Source organism: Gymnoscopelus microlampas (assembly GCF_963454915.1).
Source record: "Gymnoscopelus microlampas genome assembly, chromosome: 17".
Classification (NCBI taxonomy): Eukaryota; Metazoa; Chordata; class Actinopteri; order Myctophiformes; family Myctophidae; genus Gymnoscopelus; species Gymnoscopelus microlampas.
Window position 1 is genome coordinate 11,487,537 of NC_139954.1, and position 24,869 is coordinate 11,512,405.

A 24,869-nucleotide genomic window follows, 5' to 3' on the forward strand; every position below is an offset into this window, starting at 1 on the left:
AATTAAGGTCTTAAATTAGCTAATCATTACAATAATATGCAATTATGAAACTATTCATGCCGGAACCTGTTTTATATGACATTCTGTATGGGAGTTTTTGTATTTCGACTTTTTTCTGATATCTAATTTTTTCTGATTTCCCCCCCCAAACTCTAGCGTTGTCTAGTGTTGTCAATGAACTACGTATAGATAAATATAAATATACGTATAGATATAATATTCGATCAGAATAGATTGCTTCTCTCGAAAGCCTTTATCACAATCCATAGTTGTTCTGTAAATGTTATGAAATGTAAAGTGATTCATGGTTATGACACCCCTGTTTCATAAACCAGTTCATGCTGTCACATGTAGGATTCTTTACAGGTTAGGCCTACGTATATGGGTTTTGTGGACAAAGTAATATTATGTTATCATGATTGGTTATATGTAACCTTATTGTCAGTACATTATGTTGTTCATCTTATGCTATTCATCTTTGTGCCCTATGATACATTATATTTTACATGACGTAGAGCCAAGATGTCTCTCCTAGGCCTGATAGCTATTGTTTATGGTTCAACTTGTTCTTGTAACATGACAGTATAACCATGGTCTGATTCCTTGTGCTCTTGGCACGATGGAACGATTGTACCACAGGCCTGTGCGTACTCAAATGTACATCTCCCTTGTCCGCTAATGTATTAAAGCACCAACCCCACCACCTTCACCACCTTCTAAGTACTGACTCTGACCCCTTTATTTCCTATCACTGATTGACCGTTGAATTCCACAACAGTTTCTGAAATGACAAGCTGGGTACCGTGGGAAGTAGAACGCACCGGAATCCAATGGATTACTCTTAATTACTGGGACATCAGGTTAGCACCAGGATTACTACAGGTATTAGGTCGCTGGCTAAACATGAAGTGCAATTATCTTTGGACTCAATACTCATCTACAACAAAGTATATAGGGCTTAACCACTTAAACCCATATACTTACCCGGGGTCCCCCAGGGGTCTATTCTTGGCGCCCACCTGACCTTTTGTCCTACTACGCCAAATTTCTTTTCAGAAAATAGCTCACAATGTGAGCTTGTAGATCTACTATTTTCATTATTAAGGCATGCCCATTATTGCATCGATCCTATACTAGTTTTATATACATGGTAGAAGTTATAGATTAGCTGTCCCCATCCACCCAGTAAACTCCAGATTAGCGTTGCAGGATTCTTCCAAATCAATTCTAGAGGTAGAAAGTGTGTCAAATCTGAGACTTGACACACTTTCTGTGTACTGCTATAATCGTGTAATCATTAATCACATCTGATCTGACCAAAGTCAATCTCAGTGCATTGGAGACACGGGATCCCCTTATGCCCACAACCAGTGGCGTACCCACTGTAGAGGCAGGGCAGGCGGCCGCCTGCCCAACTAAGATCTCGCCTCCCCTAGAAAACCCAAATAACCCGAAAATGTGTCATGCGTGCTTAATGTCCTCAAAGTCACGCATCCAACAAGCTTTGAACTGAGCAGATTGGACCTTCCGTTCCAGAGATAATGGCCAAAACATATTGAAAACGGACAATTTCGCCGGGTTAGGGTTAGGTCGCCGATTTTCGATTGAGTTGATTTCTTTTTTGGGGGTAATAGAGGGCGGGGGGGGGGGGTTACAAAAAAAAATCTCGCCTGCCCTAAATGTAATTCCTGGGGACGCCACTGCCCACAACAGAAGACTGGGTAAGCATCCCAGCCTGGCGGAGATCTGCACTCTGAGGAGCACACTTTTGTAGTTATAAATATGTGTGTGTGTGTGTGTGTGTGTGTGTGTGTGTGTGTGTGTGTGTGTGTGTGTGTGTGTGTGTGTGTGTGTGTGTGTGTGTGTGTGTGTGTGTGTGTGTGTGTGTATGTATGCATTATGCATGCATGTGTGTACACATTAAATGTTATCCAACAATTTACATGTGAGAGTGTGAGAATTGCCCATGCTACAGTAATCTGTTACACATTCAATTCGGCTAAATTACGATTATAAAGTGCATGCACTTTGCAGACTTTCTTTAGCCAGGTAAACCATCCCAGTCACGTGAATTCACATTATCACATGATAATGACCGGGATGGTTTACCAGTCTAGACTTTCTTATCTAGTGTAACATTTAAAGTGCAAGATCTGCGTAAGCAGCATGAAGCCTATTCAGCAAATGACATTGTAAGCAATTGAGTAAGTAACTAGGATAACAAACAGGTGGACATAAAACCTAGCATCTGTCTAAACCAGTGGTTCTCAAATAGTTTCATGTCAATGACCCCCAAATTCAAATGGAGCTGGCCGGGGAACCCCATTTGAAAAGATCTTCTGCCAGGGGACCCCATTAGAGAAGAATTTGTGTTAAAGAAAATGTTCAAGATTTAAAAAATTGGCTATTTTCGAATATCCCATTCACAGTTTAACATTTGGCATAAAACTTTTTCATGTCAAGGACCGCCCCAAATAGATTTGGCCACGGATGCCCATCAGCAAATGTTTTGTGCCAGGGACCCCCCCAGAAGAGAAGAAATCTTGAAAGAAACTTTCAAGATTTTTCAAAAATGACCTAAGTTATACTTATACTCCACTACATCTCAGTAGAAAACAATAATATTTAATAGTACATAATCTCTCTCTATGTCTATATATATATATATATATATATATATATATATTATATATATATATATATATATATATATATATATATATATGCTGTGTGTGTGTGTGTGTGTGTGTGTGTGTGTGTGTGTGTGTGTGTGTGTGTGTGTGTCTGTCTGTCTGTCTGTCTGTCTGTCTGTCTGTCTATAAATCAATCAATCAAACGGTGGCACATCAGCAGCAGAAGCAAATCTGTGAATGATGATGAGTGATGCTGTTTGATCTTGTTTCCACTTGGGTCAAAAGGTTTTTAGGAGAGGGGACACCTACCCCTATTTGGCTGTCACTCAGTTTTGGCAGGTTCAATGCAGCCTAATGTTAGTTATCCATAATAATTATTCTGTAGACGGATTATTACAAAGATAATGATCTGATTATTATAAATTCAAGCATTTAAAAGCATATTATATCACACATAGCCTGACATAGGCCTATGAACTTTCTATATTTTCACCACAAAAACAGGTGTGGGGCAATTCTTTGGCTGCTTATATAAAGCATTACATAAAACAATGCTTTCCCTCCCTTCCAGGAGGAGTGATATAACCCGGACAAATGCTCTTAATTCAAAGACTAATTTGATAGGGGAACGTAAGGCTATGTTAATGTAACATAGCATGTAGCCTACAGTAGTGTCAACCACATGAAAACATCGTTTTAAAGCACAAGAATGGTCTTGTCGGTATAACTCTCTACATACACTGACTGTTTGTCCGTGTTGACGGTGAAAGGTTAACATTAATTTATAACCCATTGCGCAGGCGCATCGCCCTGCCAAAAATAGAACGGATCTACAAAATGACAGCGCGTCGCTTCGCTACAGTTCGCGAGCGCGCCGTCAGCTTGTAGATCTGTTATTTTTTGACAAGGGACGCCGTCGTACCGTCGAACTATAGATGCGGGGGTTATACAATGTCGTTGTCTTATATAAGTGAGCCATATAGTGGGCCAATGGAAACGTGTCTCGTGCGTCACGTGACCACGTGCGTCTAGTTCGGTGTGTAAATCATTTTTGTGCAACCCCCTCGCGTCAACAGGCTTTCCGCAGGACCGGTGGAAAGCCTGGTTCACATTCATTGCTCAGTGCTTATATCTGGTTTGAGCCCGCCTACCGTATCTGGTCATTTGTAAGCACAACATAACGCATTCACATATAGAACCGTTTCCGTATCCGGTCAAGACCGGATAAGCAAACTGCAACGTGAATTGACCCCGGTCGTTTTATATAAATGAGCCATATAGCGGGCCAATACGAACGTGTCTCTGGGCGTCATGTGACCGCGTGCGGTCTCGCTCAGTATCAGCGTTGCCATGTCCGCTTATAATAAGCGACTTTGGGCTTGTTTTTCTGGTATTAAAGTTGCTTGTAAATATTTGTAGTTGCGGGTTGCTTTTTTGGGGGCTTGTTTGTTTCCAAAGTGTTGTGGCTTATTTGGGCTTGTTCCTTGTTGTTGTTTAAACCAGTGTTTCTCAAACATTTTCAAGTCAAATTAATATGTATTTGTCTGCGGACCCCCATCTGAAAATATGTTATTATGTTATGGTTATACAAGATGTGTGTTGTTAAAATGTTTCATGATTTTTTTTGTTTTCATTTTTTTTCTTCCAAATCTATAGGCTGTAGATCGGCTATCTATTTTCAAATAGCCAATGTATACATTTAAAGCAGGGGTCTTCAACAGGGGGTCCGGGACCCCTAGGGGGTCCTCAGAGTTACTACAGGGGGTCCCCCAAATCTTTGTGTGATATGATTATTTTTTTTTTACATTAACCTTAGCATCCCTTTTCTGAGGAGAACTTTAGCCAAAAATAGCTCACAACTCCTCGCGCTGCCAGGCGTTGTGAGCTTGTAGATCGGCTATTTTTGGCAATTTTGGAGTTACAGGTGTGTAGAGGGAAAAAAGAGCAGCAAAAGTTTATCTGAAACACAATTGTATACAATATAGAGGGTTCCCCTGCTTCATCTCTCTCTCAGCTAGGGGGGTCCTTAGACCTAGACCTAGACCTAGGCTTCACGATCAAAGCGGGTGATGATATCATCAAAAGAAAAAACGAAATTACCTACCTGGGCTCTATCTTGGAGGCTGACCTCTCTGGTGACAAAAATGCTGAAAAAACGATCAAAACGGTCCACAAAAAAACACGCTATTTGCGGAGTATTGATCGTAAAGTCAGTAAGAAGACTCTGAAGACTCTTGCAGTGGCCCTCATACAAGGTCGTTACGATTATGCATGTACTTCGTGGTATCACAACACCTCCAAGGCCTTAAAAACAAGGCTCCAAACATCCCAAAACAAACTTACAAAACCCATCTAACCCCTGATCATTTTGATAGGATTGGATGGCTTAGGGTTGCGGACAGAGTACAGCAACTTGCTATGGGCCTGGTCTTCAAGATATACCACAACATTGGGATCCCCCTGTATTTGTCAAAATACTTCCAAAATGTTAATGATGTCCATGATCACAATACCAGAGGCAGCTCCACAAACCTTGTCCAACCCTTTTTTGGCTCAACAAAGGGAAGTAACTCGTTCTCATGCTATTCATCAAAAATGTGGAACGCCCTACCAAAAGGAGTAAAGGAGTGTAAAACCCTACTCTCTTTCAAAACTGCCCTAAAGATACACCTTCAGGAGGCTGCAATTGGAAAATGGCCCCTGTCTAAGTCCTAACCTAACCTACCCCCCTACCCCCCCCCCTCTCTCCTTCTTCTTTTGTACATATTTCTCACTCTTCATACCAGTAACCTGTAAACTGATTGTATGACATTCTATAGTAGTTGTGTATATCTGTCTGTCTCTTATATGTCATCATGATTTGTGTGCGTGGGGAACTCCGAACTCATTTGAAACAAGCTCAGTGCTTTTATGAGTCTTCCAGTTTAGTAGACCTTGTATTGTGAATTTGTACTTCCATGTACTGTTGTTCTCATGTCTTACTAAATAAAGTACATCAATCAATCAATCAATCCTTGGCCTGAAAAGTTGAAGACCCCTGGTTTAAAGGGCTCGCTTCTTTTGGGCTTGTTTTCATAGACCTGGTTGCTTGTTTCTCTCTAAAAACCTGGCAACACTGACACAGAATGCAAATCATTTTTTGTCACATCTTCAGTAGGGCTAGCGCTGCTAGCACCGACCATGAAGTCACAACAACAGGACGCCGTTGTCACCGTTATAACGTTCTCCTTAATTGTCGCTATTTTCACATAATTGTCAGGTAGACCATGATGCCGCTCGCAACGCCGGCGGACGGTTTGGACGGTTTGGAGGCTCATTCCAAACGCAGAACGTTGAGTTTTAACAGAAGGAAAGAAAGAGGTGGCTCGGGGGTTTAACGCTCGCTAGCTTGTCTTGTTGTGTGTCTCTTACATAAAAAAAACAAGTGACGTTCAAGGCAGCCTCCCTCTCGTGCACTTTTTTAAACATTTTATTTAAAGCGCCTCGTCGGTTCAGTGTCTTTAGGTTTTTTTCCTTGTAGCGACACTGCAAAGTGTGTTTTTGTTTTTGTTGTTGCAAAACAAAAAAAACGGACCGTTTTCTGTCGACGTCGAAGAAAAAGCTATTAGCTAACGTTATAAAACTGTGACGGAATCCTCCTGTGTCTCGTTAACAACACATTAAACAGTAGCGCCGTTTCCTCTCAACCAACCGATCGACCTCAGTTTATTTTGAGCAATATAATGATTACCTCAGTGGCACAACAAGAAGCCACACTCTGTCGTTGGTCTTGTTTTTTATTATATGACCGAGTAACGACAGACCGCCTACAATTGCTGTAAAGGAGGAGGAGGAGGAGGAGGAGGTGATTGGGGGTTTGGTTTTAAAGTACCATGTCACTTCGTCTTCTGTTGGTGATGGATGAGCACCTCTAGTCTTTAATAGATCAAACTCCATCAGACGTGAATTCATGCATGCCCGGCACCTGACATGCCGGACCCTCTTGATGTAGCCAGCAACAACAATGGTACGAGCGGTCTTGAGATCGAGAGCAAGATATTTCATGTTTGCTAGCTAACGTAAGGACATGATATTGTACAACATTTGCACAAAGTGTGAGGAGTCGGGTCTGTGTGTTTCAGACCATCTGTGAACTTTTGGGAGAGTCGCGATCTACAGGCTGGGTGGGAGAGAATGATGGAGACCGGCATCCAGCCTCATCATCACCACCACCATCACCCGGGCGAGCTGTTCGTCCACCCGCTCTCCAACCCCGGGGCTGCGGGCATATGTGCCGAGATGCTGGAGGTCGCGGAGGAAGCCAGCCGCGCGGGGGACTTTGACTTGGCCGTGGAGATCTACGGCTCTCAGCTGTCCGACCTGCAGCAGCCGGACCGGGGTCTGTGTCTGCGCAAGGCCGACTCTCTGGTGCGAGCCGGCCGGATCTCCGAAGCGCTGGACTCCTACTGCACGGCCGCCAACCTCTGCAAGCTGCGGCCGGAGGAGCTGTGCCTTCTGGTGGAGAACATTGCCCGAACTCTTCGCGAGAAAGAGCTGAATATTTCGTGGACTAACTGCTCTAATAATAAAAACGGGACGCACGGTAATAATGGCGAGGACGGGGTCGAGGCAGATGACGGGGACCTGGAGGAGGATGAGACCCTGGACATGTTCTCCTGTCACCTGTGCAGGTGTCTTCTGTACGAGCCCGCCACGCTGGAGTGCGGCCACACGTTCTGCAAACGGTGCTTGGAGGACGACGCGGTGAAAGACTGTAAACATTGCAGACACAAACTTAACAAAAGAGACGGACTCCGATTAAATGTGGTCGTGAGTGGCCTGCTGGATAAATGGTTCGAGAGCGAAAGCAAAGCCAGGAGGCATTGGGTGGAGGGAGACGTGTTGTGGAGAGAACAGAGCCACACGGATGCCTTGGAGAAGTATAACCAAGCAGTAGAACTAGGTAAGAACACACGCATAATAACAATACATGCTTTATTTCTCATCTCCCATCATAGAAACCTGTGCTATTATACCTGTGAGGTAGTGTTGTCACTGTTGTGTACGAAACTGAGAGGTGAATCTCCTTGACCTACTTTCTGTTGCACTTCCTCGTGTCAGCGATAGGGGCGCCTCTCTCACCTTTATATAAAACCCACTGGGTCAGGCGTTATATCACATCCCACTCTCATTATCTAAGCAGCACTTATTCGTATAACCTATTTATAATGATAGCTTATGACGTAGCCTGCCTTTTTAACCCATTTTACACCTATGACCAAAGGCAACAGTATATGGGTCAAACTCAATACATTTTCAGCCCAATAACCCCCCCGCCCCATTTAATTATTTATTTTATTATCATTAGCCCCCAATGAATCCAAACTTAATGTTTTTGCATGCATGAAATTTCCTTTTGAAAAATGCAGCCCATATGTAACTTGTGCACTAATGTTTATTTCTGGTAAATAATTAAATTCATGACCTGTATTCCACTGATCCCTCCCTTCCTTTCTCCTACAGTTTTATAAGGGTGTCATTTATCATGAACTTAACCAGGGCATGAAGGCTGTGCTTTTTAGGGGTGATATAACTGCTATTAACCTCTAAAAAAAAAAGTACCACTCTTTTCAAATGCGGTATTCAGGGGGACGGTAAAATGCTTTCAACTTTTAATCTCGAGGAGAGAAAATTCAACGCCACTGTTGGACATTCTTACTGTCGTAGTCTTCTAGAGATTAGAATCACAGACACCTAGATTCCTCTCTACATAGTATTGCTATGCGGTCCTTGAGACATCTTTTCACTGAGCTGCATCCGAATCGGCACTGATTCACACACCTTCTGTCTGTTGGATGGTGAAATGAACTGGCTGTGAGTGGGCTAAGTGCCGTCACATATTAACCAGTCGTGCCAGTCTATGTTTTCCCAACAAACCCAGTATGGGGCCTTCAGGCATATGAGGAAGCCCATTGCAGACCACTAGGGTGGGGGTGGTAGGTAGGATGTCAGATGCAGTATTCATTGTTATTATTTATTGTAACGTCTGTCAGGTGGAAACCTCATATTTCAAACTGTTACTTTTCAGGATTCAAATTCAAAAACAGCAAAAGTGGCTGATCTACAAGCTCAAAAAGCGTTGCTTCGCCCCGCGTTTTGAGCTTGCGGATCTGATACTTTTGTGTGATGCTCTAGTATGATCAAGTAGGGCATTCATTTACGAAAAAACACAAAGTTAAAATATGGAGATAAGAGTTTTCTGCCCAACATCAACGATAACCCATCATATCAGTTGGCCTCATCCGACCTCTTATTGCAGTGGTCTGTGCCAGTCATGTGTGATATAGGGGTTCAACAGTTAATTAAACTAATCAATTATAAAAATGTATTGATTTTCGGCAGACAGTCGTCAGTCGATAATAAAAGAAAGATCAAATAGCATTTTTTGATCGATTCGTTGCTATATAAAAAGTATTAATAATAAAAAAAAGGTGTTTCATTATTCGATTAATCAAAAAAATGAATCAATCGCTAGTGTGATCCCATAGTTCCCTAATTCATTGTTATTTATTAATACCGTCATGTCAATTGGCCTCATCCGACCTCTTACTGCAGTGGTGACTGGTCTATGCCAGTCATACCGTGGTATGTGGTGTGTAGAGAGAGGGATGCATTTAGAGGGTAAGAGGGTGGTTGATAGGTGGGGTTGCATTACAGTATGTGAAATGTGTTGCAACATGAGTGTCAATTTTTTTATTTGTCTGAGTGTGAGCATTTCAATTTAAATGTATGGCATCCAGTTCTATGTCTATGTTACAAAGGGTTATAAAATGCTTTACACAACTGAAATAAAGTAATAAACTAGTAAAAGCAGTGGTAAAACCAGCATTGAAGCATCAAATCATACAGTAGTCGGTTCTATTCAGAGAAGCCATAAAGATGTAGGTCACCCCCACCGTCCAGTTGAAACAACTGGATCTTTCATTCCATTAGAGTCAGTGAGCCTCACTCACTGAGGCCAAATGAGTTGAGCCAACACTTCCAATGCATACTACTCTCTATGGCAACAGTGACATTTTTAGATTTGAGTGGCAACACCTGTTATAGTTTACAATCTATCAAAATAATAATTTTACCTGCCACTGGGCCACGTAAGCCTGATTTATACTTAGTTGCGAGTGGGTTTCGTGCACCAAAAGGAGCCGATTTCCAAGCTCACAACACGTCACGCCGCAATGCGCTGTGAGCTTATAGATCAGCTATTTCTGGTGCGTAACTAAGGCAATGCAGCATAACTAAGTATAAATCAGATAAATCAGGCATTACTTGTTGGCTCTACATTGGGGGCAGGGGGCTGGCCACAGTAGAGTTGACCCCATTCTCCCTTGCCAGTGACCCGTTTATGTAAGGGATAGGAGAAATGGAACGTTTATAAGTGTTCTAGTTTATTACCTGAAAGAGGTTAGCCTGCGTTGAGCCACCAAGGGGCTGGACATACCCCTAGATGGAGGCATTAATCATCGACATGGTCGCTATTTCATTAGTCTCATCGGCACAATACTTAATCTCCATTGGGGTTGATTAGCTAACCATGACACCAAGTGTGGAAAAACTGTAGTACTTTGACTCACTAATGCAGTTCCCCACAATCCAGTGTAAAAGCACCTTTGTTTCTAAACTTGTTAAAAGCACTGACCGACCATATAAAGACAACTTCCCAATTTGGGTTCCTAGCTTCATGTCATCCCTCCGCTCTGCCCTAACTTTCCTGTCTCTCTCCACCATCCTGTCTGAATGATAAATAATTAAAAATACCTAAGGAGAAAAAAAGGGAAGTGGAAGTCCCCGCCCTTTCATTTAGTATTTTACTGAGCTATACAATAGGAAAGGTGAGAGGGAGACAGTGAAATGGAGGCAACATTTAAGCGAGATTTGATTCCGACTTTGTACCAAATTAGTTCATGGAGTCAGGTTGTGTGTTTAAAAAGGAGAGTGGGCAGCCACCTCCTCCCCCTGTTGCCTTTTTCTTAATCAATACAGTAGTAAAGCTGAGAGGGAGAGTCAGGGCCAGTGTAGGCCAGGGTAACATGAGGACAAGCTTCCTCACTACTGGCCAATCACACTGTGTCTTTTACGGGACTTGTCAGAATCTAGTTCTATAAAAATATCCTGTTGTATTTTTATACAACTACATTCTGCCAAGTCCCGGAAAAGACGCGCTGTGATTGGCCAGTAGTCAGGAAGCTTGCCTTCTCCAAAATGGCGCCCGAGATGCAGATGCCTCAGAGCCGGAGGAGACGTCTACCTTTTATATGTCTATGGTGCCACCACTGTGAATTATCCACTGAGCCCATCAGAATAAAAATGTTGTTTTATTATTTCTTTATTTATTATTCCTGATGGTATGCCAAGCGTATTTTCCATGCCTCCATTTCATCCTCCTACATCGGGCTGTAGCTGCTAAGTTTCTCAGCTTGACCATCGTCATTTGGAGGACCTGTGAATTTGTAGATCAGCTTTTTTCGCTACTTTCTCTTATACAAAGTATATGGTGGTTAATAAGCTTAAAGATGAGGCCAAATGCGAGGTTTTAGGCATAGCATGCATACTCCTCTAACAAGTTAGTCTAGTAGTCATTGTCAAAGAACCATGAATATCTATGGAGTGTTTTAAAATGTTCAAAGTCAACGTGTAATTGTTGTAATTGTAGCAATCATGATCTCAGCAAAATAATCATAATTAGGAGTTTTGATGCAATCAAGCAGTTTCTAACTTCTGGTGTCCAACCTTTTCTCCATCATTACAGAGTCTTTATGTTTGTTATTATCAGCACCATCTGCACCATTTCAAATGCCCATTCGGTGGGTGTTAGACTGTAGCACAATAGTTGAGTGGTGGGTGAATATTATCCAATCGCATGCTGTTACTGTTTGCACACTGTGTGTGTGTCAGGGGAGACTCAGGCCAGTCCAAGTGTCCCTGCCTCCTGTTTATACTGTAGAGTACTGTTTCCCAAACAGTGGGTCGGGACCCATGTTTGGGTCGCTGACCAATTTCTATAGGTTGCGTGTAAATCTCCCCTTTCCCCCCTGTTTTCTACATTTTTATATATATATATATATATATATATATATATATATATATATAATTTCCAAATATAAAAAAAAAATCACAATTCGAACATTTTTCAAAAGTAGTTAAATAAAATAAAATAATAAAATAATTTGAAAACAAACTTTTGAAGTAGTGAAAATCGCAGATCTAATAATCTGATCACATAAAGTATGAAATCTAGAAGCAAATGTTAGTATTCAATACATATATCAATACAAGGAAGGAGTCCGCACTCAAATGAGAATGCTTTTTATTTTATTTGTTTGAGGAAGACCCAGCTGAAAAGTCAGTGCAGTATATCTCTCCTCAGAGAATAATAAATGTGGATATGAGCAGCATTTACATTATAACTTAAGGGATAAATATCTTATTTCATAGGAATGTGATTATTTTCTTAAATTGTCAATCAGCCTTATATTAGCCTCGGAAACCCAGCCATTTTTTTTGTTACAAAAGAAAAAAGTCTGGGGGAACGATGCAGGAACGATGGTCTTTGAAGCTTGTTATCTCCTAACCATTCAGAGTGCAGAGGGGCGTCGCTCTAAATTTGGTGACGTCAGCCTGCTCCGTGCACAGACCGGGGGGGGGGGGAGGGGGGAGGGGGGGGGAGGCGGGGACATAGATTGGTGAAGCAATCGGAGGACGCGCCTGCTCCGGGCGCCTGGGTTTGGATCCGCCCTTCGAGACCATGGATTGCTCTCGTTCTCTCAGTCTAGCCTTATATAGACACTGTCATGTTATCATTTAAATGAATCACAGGTAATTGAATAATAAAACATGTTAAAAAAAACCAATAATGGATCATGAAAATAATCATTAGTTGCAGCCTTACACCCCAGGTCTTCTATGTAGCCTTTAATATGAGAGCACTCCTGCTTTTTTGGACAGGTGAATGGAGAATGCCAGGAAAGAGAGCGTAAAGAGCTGGATTCAAACTCATACTGTAACATTGTGGCTAGGCCTTAGCCTGTGTTATGTGCATAGTAACTGATAGTTTATCCACCAGAAAGTCCATTCAGGGACTGGCTACTGAATTGTGAGGTTTTCTGGACGTATTTGTGGTTATTTTAAATTCATCATGGCTCTGTAAACTAAAGGTACGGCGACTGATTCTTAATACTTGTTTAAAGACATAAAATACACATCTTTATTGGTTGGTTAGCATTTCAATCTCAGCCCTTAGTGAAGGCAAGGCAGTTTTATTTGTATAGCACATTTCAACAGCAAGGCAATTCAATGTGCTTTACACAGAACATCAAGCAAAGGAAACCCAATTATACATTAGAAATAACAGATTTCAGATTTTGTGGTCGATGCAATTTTTTGTTTGCAATGCGAAACAGATTGAGAACTACAGTACAGAATCACAGAGAGATTGCGCAGTATCTAATATTGTGATTATTGTGATCAAACCCAACTTCCCCAAAAATATTTGTTTGCTTGCTTATTAAATTGATGCAAATTTAAAATGAAAATAAAAGACAACGGCCAGAGCGACATTTTACAAGCAGTTTCCCATTGTGACAACGCCCCTCTTGTGAAACACAGACAGCTAGAGTTTCATTTTCTGCTGTAGTGTAGTGTTTCTCCTCACGTGTAAATAGAATGACGGGATTTGTATGTGTGTGTGCGCCTATTTTACTGGAGAATAATAACCTTGTATCCTGTTTACCGTATCAGCGCATAGCTCTGATTCTAATACAGTAGGCTTACTAGGCTATACATTGTGATGCCAAATAATTACTTGTTTAGCTCTCCGACACCACTGAACACAATTGTTGTGGCTGTATAGCAAGATAATGCAGTGAATCCATTTAGTTGGTGCATATAGGAAACCCATAGTGCACTAACTAGTGCAAATATGGCTCACAATAAAGTTAGTCATGCATATAATTTGCTTGAAAAGGACACTTTTGTCTGTACCATTATACAGTGACGTGTGCAGTTGGTAAACGTGGCTTATACACGTGAGATGTGTCAATGCTACTGTGTAATTCTCCCTGAAGAAATAAAGGTGAAAATTGCTGATTTGTATACGCTAATTCCTTGTACTTTATAACATTTTATTTACATTTTTAAATAAAAGGCAAAATAAAACAAAACAAATTTTATAGCTACACAGTAAATTCGTCAGTGTATATTTGTAACTCAGAGAATGTACAAATAATTTAACCAAGTTACATTTGTACACTATCTGAGTTAAAGGTCTTTAGTAATGCTCTGTGAAGTGTTCATGTTTGGCAGTGAGCAAGGCAACATTAAACTGCCAGAAATCGATTTCAGACCTGACACGAAAGCAGAAATAGACGGCACGACACGTTTTGGGGGCAAAATGTTGATATACTGTAGCTAGCTAACTAGCACGTGTAACACAAGAGAATTGAATCACAGACCTCTCTTGTCAGAGTACAGACCAGACTATGCTTCTGTTGCGCTTAAACACTTGTTTCGTGAGTATGTACTGTGTGTGTGTGCGTGTTTGTATGTATATCTATCAGAGTCTCATTTGTTGGTAACGTGACAATTGAAGGAATATTCCTCCAACACACTGTAGCAGGCATCTTCAGAGAGGAAAGTTACATTTAAAATAGGTTTGATGACGTGTTATTACAACACACATGTTATATAGTCGGCCTACTTCTGAGACCTGGAGAATGTCACTCTACACCCTGGAGCAATAGCCTGACCTGTTTGTTTCCCCCTGTGATCTCTAGCACCCTCTTCAGGCCGACTGTTGTGCCAGCGGGCTAAACTGCACATGGAAATGAGGAGCTACAGCCAAGCTGTCCAAGATGCCAGTAGCATATGCAGGATCAAACCTCTTTGGCCAAAGGTGAGAAACAAAGACAATCAATGAGGAATCAATTGTTGTAAATGTCCTATCGATTAATAAATAATAGGGGTGTGAAGATGAACCTATATGAATTGGAAATTAAATTACTTAATCGATACGCGAACACCTAGATCGGTCTAAACGTACATGCATCGGATTATGTTTTGGTTACATTTGTCAATGAGTTCACTGAAGTTTTGCAGTTAATTGTACTTTGGCATGAAGTAACTTGCTGCAAAGGACTCACTGATCTAATGTTTCCAAGTTATTATATTTTCTTCTCATTCATCTCATCTCGCATAGATTTTTTTTTAAGACAGTGCTGCGATGTAAACGAATAACACAGATACTGTTAGAGCATAGTGCGCAACATCAAATCTAAAGTTTGGAAAATATGGGGCGATGAGGAATCTGTGAATACTCACATTGACCTTTTTCTTTTTTTTTACGAGCGCTGCGAGGTAACCAAATAACACAGACAGTACAGAGCAGAGCCCGCCATCAAATCTAAGATCTAAAATTTAGAAGACAACTCGGCGAGGTCTAATGTCTGATTATACCGTGGTTGTGTGCTGTGATCGTGCAAAGAATATAGCGGTTATTTCTGCTAGGTCGCATTTCTGCTGGTATTTTAGTGCACAATACTTGCACGCCAAGTGAAAATTCTGCCATAATGTAATCACAGCATCTATAGCTTGAGTTGCTCTCGAGACATGGTAAACACGTTAGAGCAGCTGAGGCACAAGACATCGAGTAGACAGCATTTCACCGACAAATGCTTGCTAGTGTTATATAAGTAGAAAAAAGTTATACAAGGCGAGTGACCGCCATGACGCTGCGGATATTTATGCACGTTTGGCTTTTTCCTCTGCCGAACATGCAGCCCTCAGCCCAGCAACAAACTCTCATTCACTGTACACAACATAGGTTATACAGTACAGCCTCATTTTTAATACAATAATGTAAGCTAACACTGCGTAGCTCGTGTGATGGAGTACAAATTAAGCTATTAAAATGTATCGTCCCTGAATTGTATCGCAGCCATCTACATGGAGATAAGTATCGTATCATCTTATTAGGGATAGATACGCACCCCTAATAATTAAGATATCATTCAAAATTAAAAGCAGTTTCGCTGTTCTATCCTCCATCACACTACAATAGGGCCATTGTTTATTAGTTTGGGTCTTCAGCATGGCTATTCACAGTGTTCACAAGCACAGCGAAAAACCTACTGACCTTAATGTCATCTGTAACGTGAGCATTTGTGACTGTGTGTGGTTGTCAAGACTTGTGCTGGATATGGAGTCCTATTACTATTATGAATACATTACTAATTAGAATAAATGTAATAGTATACTGTGTGTCATTACATGTTTATTGACATGTTGTGAGAGAATGGTTTTGTGTAAGGGAATATCCGGGGATGGACCATGTATTGACGTACATAAGCCATTTCTGGCAGTACTACATTATGGTTACACATCCTCTCTCTTCATCTGTCTTTCCAGGCACACTACATCAAAGCCACTGCGTTGAGTAAAGCGGGCAGCAACGACGAGGCCCTGCAGGAGTATTTAATGTGTGTGGCACTCAAGCCCAACTGGACGAAAGTCAAGCTGGAAGCTCAGAAGGTACAGTAATATAAACTCTTTGCTTTGAAACCACTTTAAACCTGGCATCCCTTTTTTTTTTTAATTAAAAATAAAAAGTAAAAAAAAAACAGGTCAGGTACGTTATTCTGGCCTCCTGGTGGCGCTATAATAGGCCAATGTGAAAATGGTGCCATTTATTCTTAGGTCTTTCACAGCAACCAGACACAGCATTCATGATTTGAGGCATTTTGTTCCAAAAATGTGTTTTGCTAAATTAGACCTGCTGGTGGCGCTATAACAGGCCAATGTGAAAAGGGTGGCATTTCTTCCTCGGCCTAATGGGAATGTGCATGTGAAATTTCACGGAAATCGTAAGCCGCGTTCATGGTTTGAGGCAGTTTGTTCAAAACGGACCAATCCTTCAAACTTTGGATGGCAACCTTAACCAATGAGGATGGAATATGGGAAATTGGACAGATCAGGGTTGATCACATGACTATAGAGAGACTGTGTACCGATTTGCATGACGTTTGGTTAATAATCGGAAAAAATAGGTTTTGCACAAATCGGCCTCCTGGTGGCGCTATAACAGGCCCATGTGAAAGATTTGAGGCAGAGGTTCTGAATTGGCATCCAGGGAGTGTGTGTGCACAGTTTCGCAGCGACCAGGCCAACGGTGCCGGAGATTTGGTGGTAACACACGGACAGGATGGACACACGGACGGACACACGGACGGATGGAGGGTAAAACATACTCTCTCGCCATGCCTTCGGCCTGGCGGAGACAATAATGCGTCTTCGATGGGGCTTCGGTTCGGGGCTACGGTTAAACGGTGGGTGGTTGACCACGCTAAGTAAAGCACCTGTTTCCTATGCTTGCATCCAGTTCAGGAATTGTCACCTGTTATACCATGTGCAGTATTTAGTAGATAACCAGCCATGATTTAAATCCCAGTTCATATTTACAGAGGAAGTAGACATGCCATATCATGCCGTTTTTCTGTTTTGTAAGAGAGGAAACTTATCTCTATCATGTGTATATTTATCAGAGCAGATAACCATATCTCTCTCACTGGGTTTATCCATTGCCATGCATGTCAAGCAAGATTAGCTTCAATGCTAGACCTCAGGTCAGACAACCCCACTGCCCCCACTCCAGCTGCTCTATCCAGCAATACCAGGAAACACTCACGTGTGTGTGTGTGTGTGTGTGTGTGTGTGTGTGTGTGTGTGTGTGTGTGTGTGTGTGTGTGTGTGTGTGTGTGTGTGTGTGTGTGTGTGTGTGTGTGTGTGTGTGTGTGTGTGTGTGTGTGTGTGTGTGTGTGTGTGTGTGTGTGTGTGTGTGTGCGCGCGTGTGTGCACGCGCACACACACACACACACACACACACACACACACACACACACACACACACACACACACACACACACACACACACACACACACACAGCGTGTAATGACAGCTGTTACACAAGGCAGTGAACATATGATACTGTCAGATGCAGAGTATTTTATGAATTTAGTTAGCTGAGGCTCGTGACTTGTGTATGAAATGCAACACAGAAGTAATCTTCGATTCCTAGGAAGAGTAAGGCGCAACATGTAGCGCCAAGAAAATGTTCCGGCGCTTCCCAGAGGATTGAGTAACGGCACTTAATAACACACAACAGAGTCCAGGCCTGTCCCAGAAAGGTTGTAGGTTGGAGAGAGGCTGTCAGATTGTTGTTGGAGACAGTAACAACAACAGATTAGATTATAATGTTTTTCTCTTTCTTATTTTTATGGCATTTCTGTTTTCTTGCCATAGGACAGTGCAGAGTTGAGCTTGATATACTTTGTTGCATGCCGAAAATAGCAAATTTATAAGCACACAGCACGTGCTGCAACGCATTGTGAGCTTTCAGATCTGCTATTTTCGGACAGGAAGGTGAGAGCAGACAGATGGTGCGGACATGAAACTGAGTTCCTGAGCAGGGAATCAAACCCTCAATGTCATGGACCTAACGGAAAAAAAACAAGGCACTCTTCTGGTTATTGATGAGGCTAGTTCATAATAGAAGTTGTTAAAAACTGGGATAACCCACGCGCAGCAGTCAGCTGCGCGTGGGTTACATACATACATACAGATTGTAAACTGCAAACACCTGAGGAGGAAATCAGACACAGGTGACAAATGCAGAGTAACCACAATGTCATGGGTTTGGGGTTAATGCATAAAATGTTTTAAAACTGTGGTCCACAATGAATGAAACCAAATTCATTATACAATATAGTAACCACTTAAATCTGGCATTTGTATTTTGTCCATGTCATCATTAGATCATCAAAATCAGAGTAAAAATCATGGGGAGAAATCTGACATTTTCAAATACGGAGAAAACTAATCTTTGAAAAACCGTTGTGAGGTTGTACATAATCAATTGTCTCTGTTTTCATTGTACAATGAAGAATATACAGAGGTTTTATAAGTGTTTAACTGATGGCCGGTTACTTTTGTCTCCAGGTGCTGAGTGAGGTGTTCTCCTCCGTGTTCGAGAGGGACGACATGCCCACACCTCTACACCCGCTGCAGGGAGGCGCTGCCACTCGCCTCATCAAACCCAGCGCCTTGCTCAGCTCGCTCAGACCACTCTCACTAAGACCTGCCTCATCCTCACAGGTAGGAACACGCCAACACATGCTGTCCCACTCGACTTGGACTCTTCTGCTATGACAGTGATTTCTCAAACCCTTTTCATTTCAAGGACCCCCCCCCCCCCCCCCCCCAGTTTGATATCGCTGCTGTCGGGCAGAAACTTCTTATCTCCATATTTTAACTTTTTGTGTTTTTTCGTAAATTAATTCCCTACTACTTCATCATACTTACACACATACACACAAAAGCTTGACTTGAACTTGTCTGGAAGGTACTTAAAAACAACTCTGCTCTTGCTCCACTCCTTTCCAGGAATCGGAGTTCAGCGTGACTAAGACTCCAGTCGAGGACACCTCTTCCTCACTCACCCCCAAGCTCCCCTTCTCCCCTGGTAAATGTGACCTGGCTCTCGGAGACGAGGGCAGTAGCAGCAAGAGCCTAGCCAGTGTCCTGGCTGCCCTGCCATCGCCCCCCAGTGGCCTTAAGAGGAAGAACAGTGGAGACGGTGCCTCCTCCATAGCTTTCAGTCCTCCATTTAAACTGCACAAGGCTGGTAAGTAATAAATATTAGAATAAACAACGGCTGCAACTATCGATTATTTTCATAGTGATTATACTATCTGTTTGTTTTTAGATTCATCGATCCGTTTTTTAATTTATTTATCAACAAATAGATTGGAGAAAAAAAGTGTATGAAAATAGCAGATCTGTGACACGTTGTGAGCTTGTAGATAGGATATTTTAGCTATTTTGAAAGAATCTGGAAAGAAATAAAAATGTCCCCCCAAAATCGAAATATTTTTTTGGGTAAAATCTATTGTTGATTATTTTTTATAATGATAAAATCAATTAGTTCTATTAACTGTTACACCCCTAATACAAACATGTATTTTGTAACGTGTAATGTTTGTAAACGTGCCGGTTGCGTTATATTAACCAACAACCATTTGGCTTTGATAACCCCCCTCCAGATGAGGCGACTTCGTCTCAGAGTCGTGTCCCGTGTGGAGGGAGGACTGTGCCTGCTCAACTGCTGGACTCTGTAGATATGGAGTGTTCCCTCTGCATGAGGTAACTACATACACACACACACACACACACACACACACACACACACACACACACACACACACACACACACACACACACACACACACACACATTTTAAGTTGACAATTAATTGTCATACAAATAATTGTGATTAACTCTTTGCCAGAAATAAAACATAATTTGCCAATTTGCCATTATTGTCATTGACTGTGCGTTTGTCTTCTCCCAGGCTTTTCTATGAGCCGGTAGCGACCCCTTGTGGACACACATTCTGCCTCAAGTGTCTGGAGCGCTGTCTGGACCACAACCCCAACTGTCCACTCTGCAAGGAGAACCTGTCTGAGGTACACACACACACACACATGTTTGTATTACTCTACTTGTGAGGACATCAACATTTTAGGACAGCGATTTTATGAAAACATTTTTTTAAATCTATTTAACTCATTCAGTGCCAAACTTATTTATTCATGTTAATGGAATTTTGGTTCTGAGTGCCACAGCCAAAATTCATTGTAAAAAAAAAGTGCTTAGGAAGCGAGATACAGCCTTTTTAAGTTATAGGTTAAACAAGGAGTGGATGGAGCAGCAAATCTTCAAATCATCATATCTTGGGTTCTGAACATGTTTTTCAAAAAAAAAAAAAAAAAAAAAAAAAAAACTTTTATTTTGAAAAAAAAAAAATATTTTGAATTTTTTTTTATGACGGATTTGACGGATCGTGGCGCTCTGGGCGTCAGGCCACGTGACGGATTTGACGGATTGTGGCACTCAATGAGTTAACCATTTAAACCCCAGCATCCGTATTCTGGGAAAACTTTAGCAGAAAATAGCTCACAACTTGTGAGCTTGTCGATCGGCAATTTTCAGTGAAGATATTTAATGTAGAGCGTAAAGATACTAGTATAGAGCCCTGAGGGGCTCAACAACATATGGGGTTTAAGTTTAACCTTTTTACCCCTAAAGCAGATTGTCGATCGGCTATGTTTCTGTTCACGACACTGCCACACAACTAAGTATAAATCAGGCAGAACTCTAACCCTAACCTCTAATCCAAACCCTAGGCAGAATCTTTTCAAAATCGTAAATCTAAAAAAATCATATTAACCATAGAACAAACATTTCTCTTGTGAGGAGCAGGAGCAGGAAAATTGTCCTCAGAAGTATAGTAACACACTCTCTCTCTCTCTCTCTCTCTCGCTCTCTCTCACACACGCAAGCACGAAAAAATTAAACCACACACAGGAGGTAAATTCTTTGACATTAACATTTGACGGTGTGTTTGTGTGTGTGTTGACATTACAGTACCTGGCCACCAGGGGCTATAAAAAGACATTGCTGATGGAGGAAGTGCTGCAGCGTTACCTAGGAGATGAGCTGGCAGAGAGGAAGAAGATCCATGAGGAGGAGATGAAGGAGTTGTCCAAGTCAGTTTACACACTCACACAAACACACACACACACACACACACACACACACACACACTCGCACGTTTCTATTTCTATACTCAAACTATAACAGTAATTTCATTTTAATTGGGCAACGGTGTCACACACCCAAAATAGCCAATCGATAAGCTCACAATGTGTCGTGCTGGGACGCATTGTGAGCTTGTACATCTGCTATTTTTGGTGTGCGACAAAAGCACACAAATGAGTATAAATCGAGCCTAAATCTATTTAGTCCTCACAATGTCTATTTCTCAAATTCTGCTAGACTTGTATAATAGTAGTAATAATAATAAAGTACACACACTAACAAGCTATCATTAACCATGCCCATCCGCCTGTTATTTTGTAGTTTGAACCAGGAAGTGCCGATCTTTGTGTGCACAATGGCCTTCCCCACCATCCCCTGCCCGCTGCACGTCTTTGAGCCGCGCTATCGCCTCATGATCCGTCGCTCCATGGAAACGGGCACCAAGCAGTTTGGAATGTGCATCTCCGATGAGCTGAAAGGCTTCGCAGACTATGGCTGCATGCTGGAGGTGGGTCTGGGAGTCTCTGTGGTTAAGTGGACGGGGAGAGGGCATGTAAGGTTGACCTAACCTAATATCTAGCAGTTGATCAGTATATTGTTGTAGTGGTACAACATTTAATTCAACTAATTGATTTAATCCATTATAAAAATAATTGTTTTAAATAAATATTATCCATAAAAATAAATGGTATTATTTTGTATTGTTGTAGATTACCGACCATGCTACCAAAACAAGCAAGAATATCCCTTATTTCATTTAATAACAAAAAACTGCAACGGATTGTCCTCCAGGTACGTGATGTGAAGTTTTTCCCAGACGGCCGCTCTGTGGTGGACACCATCGGTGTGTCGCGCTTCAAGGTCCTGAGCCACGGACAGAGAGACGGATACAACACTGCCAAGATAGAATACCTGGAGGACAAGAAGGTGCGTGAATCGATGTTACAAATGGACGAGGTTGTCCCTGTTACACCAAGTTAGAGAATGTATTATTATATGATGTATAAATGACACTAAATAAACTGAAGTTTACTTAGAATATTACACCACACCGTGGAACGCAGAAAGTCCCATGACATAACTTTCTGAGAGTCTCTTATTTGAAGAGTGTGCAGCCATTTCATATCGCATGGTATTTGAGAACAATTACATGGTATTTTCATAATGTATGACGTGAAAAACATGTATAACAATATCTAGCAGTGGAAAGTAACTTTCAGACAGTGCCTTTCAACAATGTCATTCAAATTATCGTGACACGCTGTTAGCTTGCAGGTCAGCTCTTTTCGGAAAACGACACTGTCGTACTATGGAGTGTACATTAGGGTCATGTGTGTGTGTGTGTGGTCTCAGTTGGGGGCACGGGAGTTTCATGTGTGGTCTTTGTGTTATCAGGTGGAGGGGGAGGAGTTGGCAGAGCTGGTGAAGCTGCATGACTCGGTGTACGAGCAGGCTAGCAGCTGGTTCACCTCCCTACGAGATGACATGAAGAATCAGATCCTCAGCCACTTTGGACACCTGCCCAGCAAAGACCCCGACCCACAGGTACACTCCCATCTGCTCAGTCATATACAGTGCATACATAACCAGCCCAAGACCCAGACCCACATGTAGGACGTGCACACTTGCAGATGCACACATGTACAGTACATACATGTACATCTACTCAATTACACACCCAGCAAAGACCCCAGACCCACAGGTAGGTACACACACATCTACTCATACACATGCACTCATATTCATCCACACAAACACACACAACTACGTACAGATGAACATATACGTCTAAATTAATAAAATAAAGAATCATTACCTGATGACCATTAACAAAATGTATCCCTGTATATAAACTGTCTTTGTAAATACGGATATTTTGTTACGGTTGGAAAATTGTAAGAATAGTACTTAACACTCATAATACTTTAATTAATTTCCTGTCTGTCCCTGTAGGCCAGTGCCAGTGGTCCTGCCTGGTGTTGGTGGCTATTGGCGGTTCTGCCGTTGGAAAACCGTGCCCAGCTCACCATCCTGTCCATGACCTCCCTGAAAGACCGCCTCATCGCCATCCGCAGGGTCCTCATCTTTGTCACGCGCAAGAGGCCGCGATGATTCGTCCCAGCTGCTCTGAACAAACTTAAGACCATTCAGCGTTTTTATGCAGTCCATTCTTGCTTTCATGAATCCATTCGTCAGTATCGGGCCTAATTTATGCTCCATCGCCTTCGTGAGGTCAAACAAAGAACCCTGCCTTCTGACTACACATCACAGTTTCTGACTTCTCAAAACCCTCACATGTGAGGGGGGATGTTTTAGTAATGCCTGTTGGCCCAGGCATCCTTCCATTTACCGCATTCGCCCGACTATAAGGTTATAAGATGACCCCCCCCCCTTTCTTCAACAACATTTTGAAGACCAAATCTTGTTTTGTTTAATTTTACTTTTATTTATTTTGCTTTATTCCAGACAGATACAGTGAACAGAGAGACAGGAAATGTGGGGGTGAGAGAGAGAGGGTGGATGACAACTTCAACTTCAGATTCATTGTCACATTACAAGTTTGCAGGTGTAAAATAGTTTGCATACAAGCTTCCACAAATGTTCATTTTCAGAAGATAATCGTGTGAAAGGAAAATGTCAGATAACAAAACAACAATATCACTTACAATAAATATCTTAAAAATGTAATAGAAATAAGGCAGACTAAAGCCCCTTTGCAGCAAATATCAAGTACGCATGACATGCAGTAAAGTGCCTCTGGTCGCATTCGTACCAGGGTCAGCTGTGGGAAGGACTCCAGCCCCAAATCGTGTTTTTATAAAGGAAATAATTGTATTTGACAAAAGGTGTGCTACCATTGAACTGGCTCCTCATGAGCATGCGACCTATAACCTGCAAGGTTTGATGTTTGGATTTTCCCTGCACAAGCGCGGCAAGGCAAGTTCATTTCTTTAGCACATTTCAGCAACAAGGCAAAAGTGTATTACACAAACAAAAAGCACCCGATCGCACTACTGGCCATTGAACCGTTGCTGCACAAAACAGAGACTTTCATTTGAATCTTGGTATATCAATCGACTCAGTGTGGACATGTCACTCTTGTACGTGCTGCTTCCTCTTTCCAGACTGTCTGGTGTTGTAGTTGTAACTGGGGTAGGGCTGCAACAGTTAATTGAACTAATTTAATTGATAAAGGATTGTAACCGATTAAAAAAAACTAATATCAAAAATAGCCTACAAGCATATAGATCCAGAAGCTCACAGTGAGCTTGCATATCTGCTGTGTTGTGCGCAACGCAGTTGTACGACGTATAAAATAGGGCTTACGTGGTTAAATTGACTAAATATTTAGTTATATGAAAAAAAAACATTCACATTTTGTCACATTGATTTGTTGAGATATATATATATATGCATATACATATATATATGTATATATATATATATATATATATATATATATATATGTGTGTGTACATACAAGCTTTATTTATCGAAAACGTAATTGATAGAATAATCACTAAGAAGATGATCAATGGTTGCAGCCCTAG

At 41.7% G+C, this 24,869-nt stretch overlaps 1 protein-coding gene across 1 annotated transcript; it reads left to right on the forward strand.

Annotated features, from left to right (window-relative positions):
• The first annotated feature begins 5,800 nt into the window (after nucleotides 1–5,800).
• Nucleotides 5,801–23,672, forward strand: lonrf2 (LON peptidase N-terminal domain and ring finger 2). Its single transcript, XM_084084635.1, has 13 exons — nucleotides 5,801–6,639; nucleotides 6,755–7,575; nucleotides 14,441–14,559; nucleotides 16,071–16,193; nucleotides 18,658–18,813; nucleotides 19,102–19,342; nucleotides 19,761–19,860; nucleotides 20,069–20,183; nucleotides 21,145–21,266; nucleotides 21,640–21,826; nucleotides 22,111–22,245; nucleotides 22,714–22,863; nucleotides 23,272–23,672. Exons 2-13 carry the CDS (start codon nucleotides 6,807–6,809, stop codon nucleotides 23,428–23,430), a joined length of 2,376 nt encoding a protein of 791 aa, XP_083940761.1. The 5' UTR covers nucleotides 5,801–6,639; nucleotides 6,755–6,806; the 3' UTR covers nucleotides 23,431–23,672.
• The last annotated feature ends 1,197 nt before the right edge of the window (nucleotides 23,673–24,869 follow it).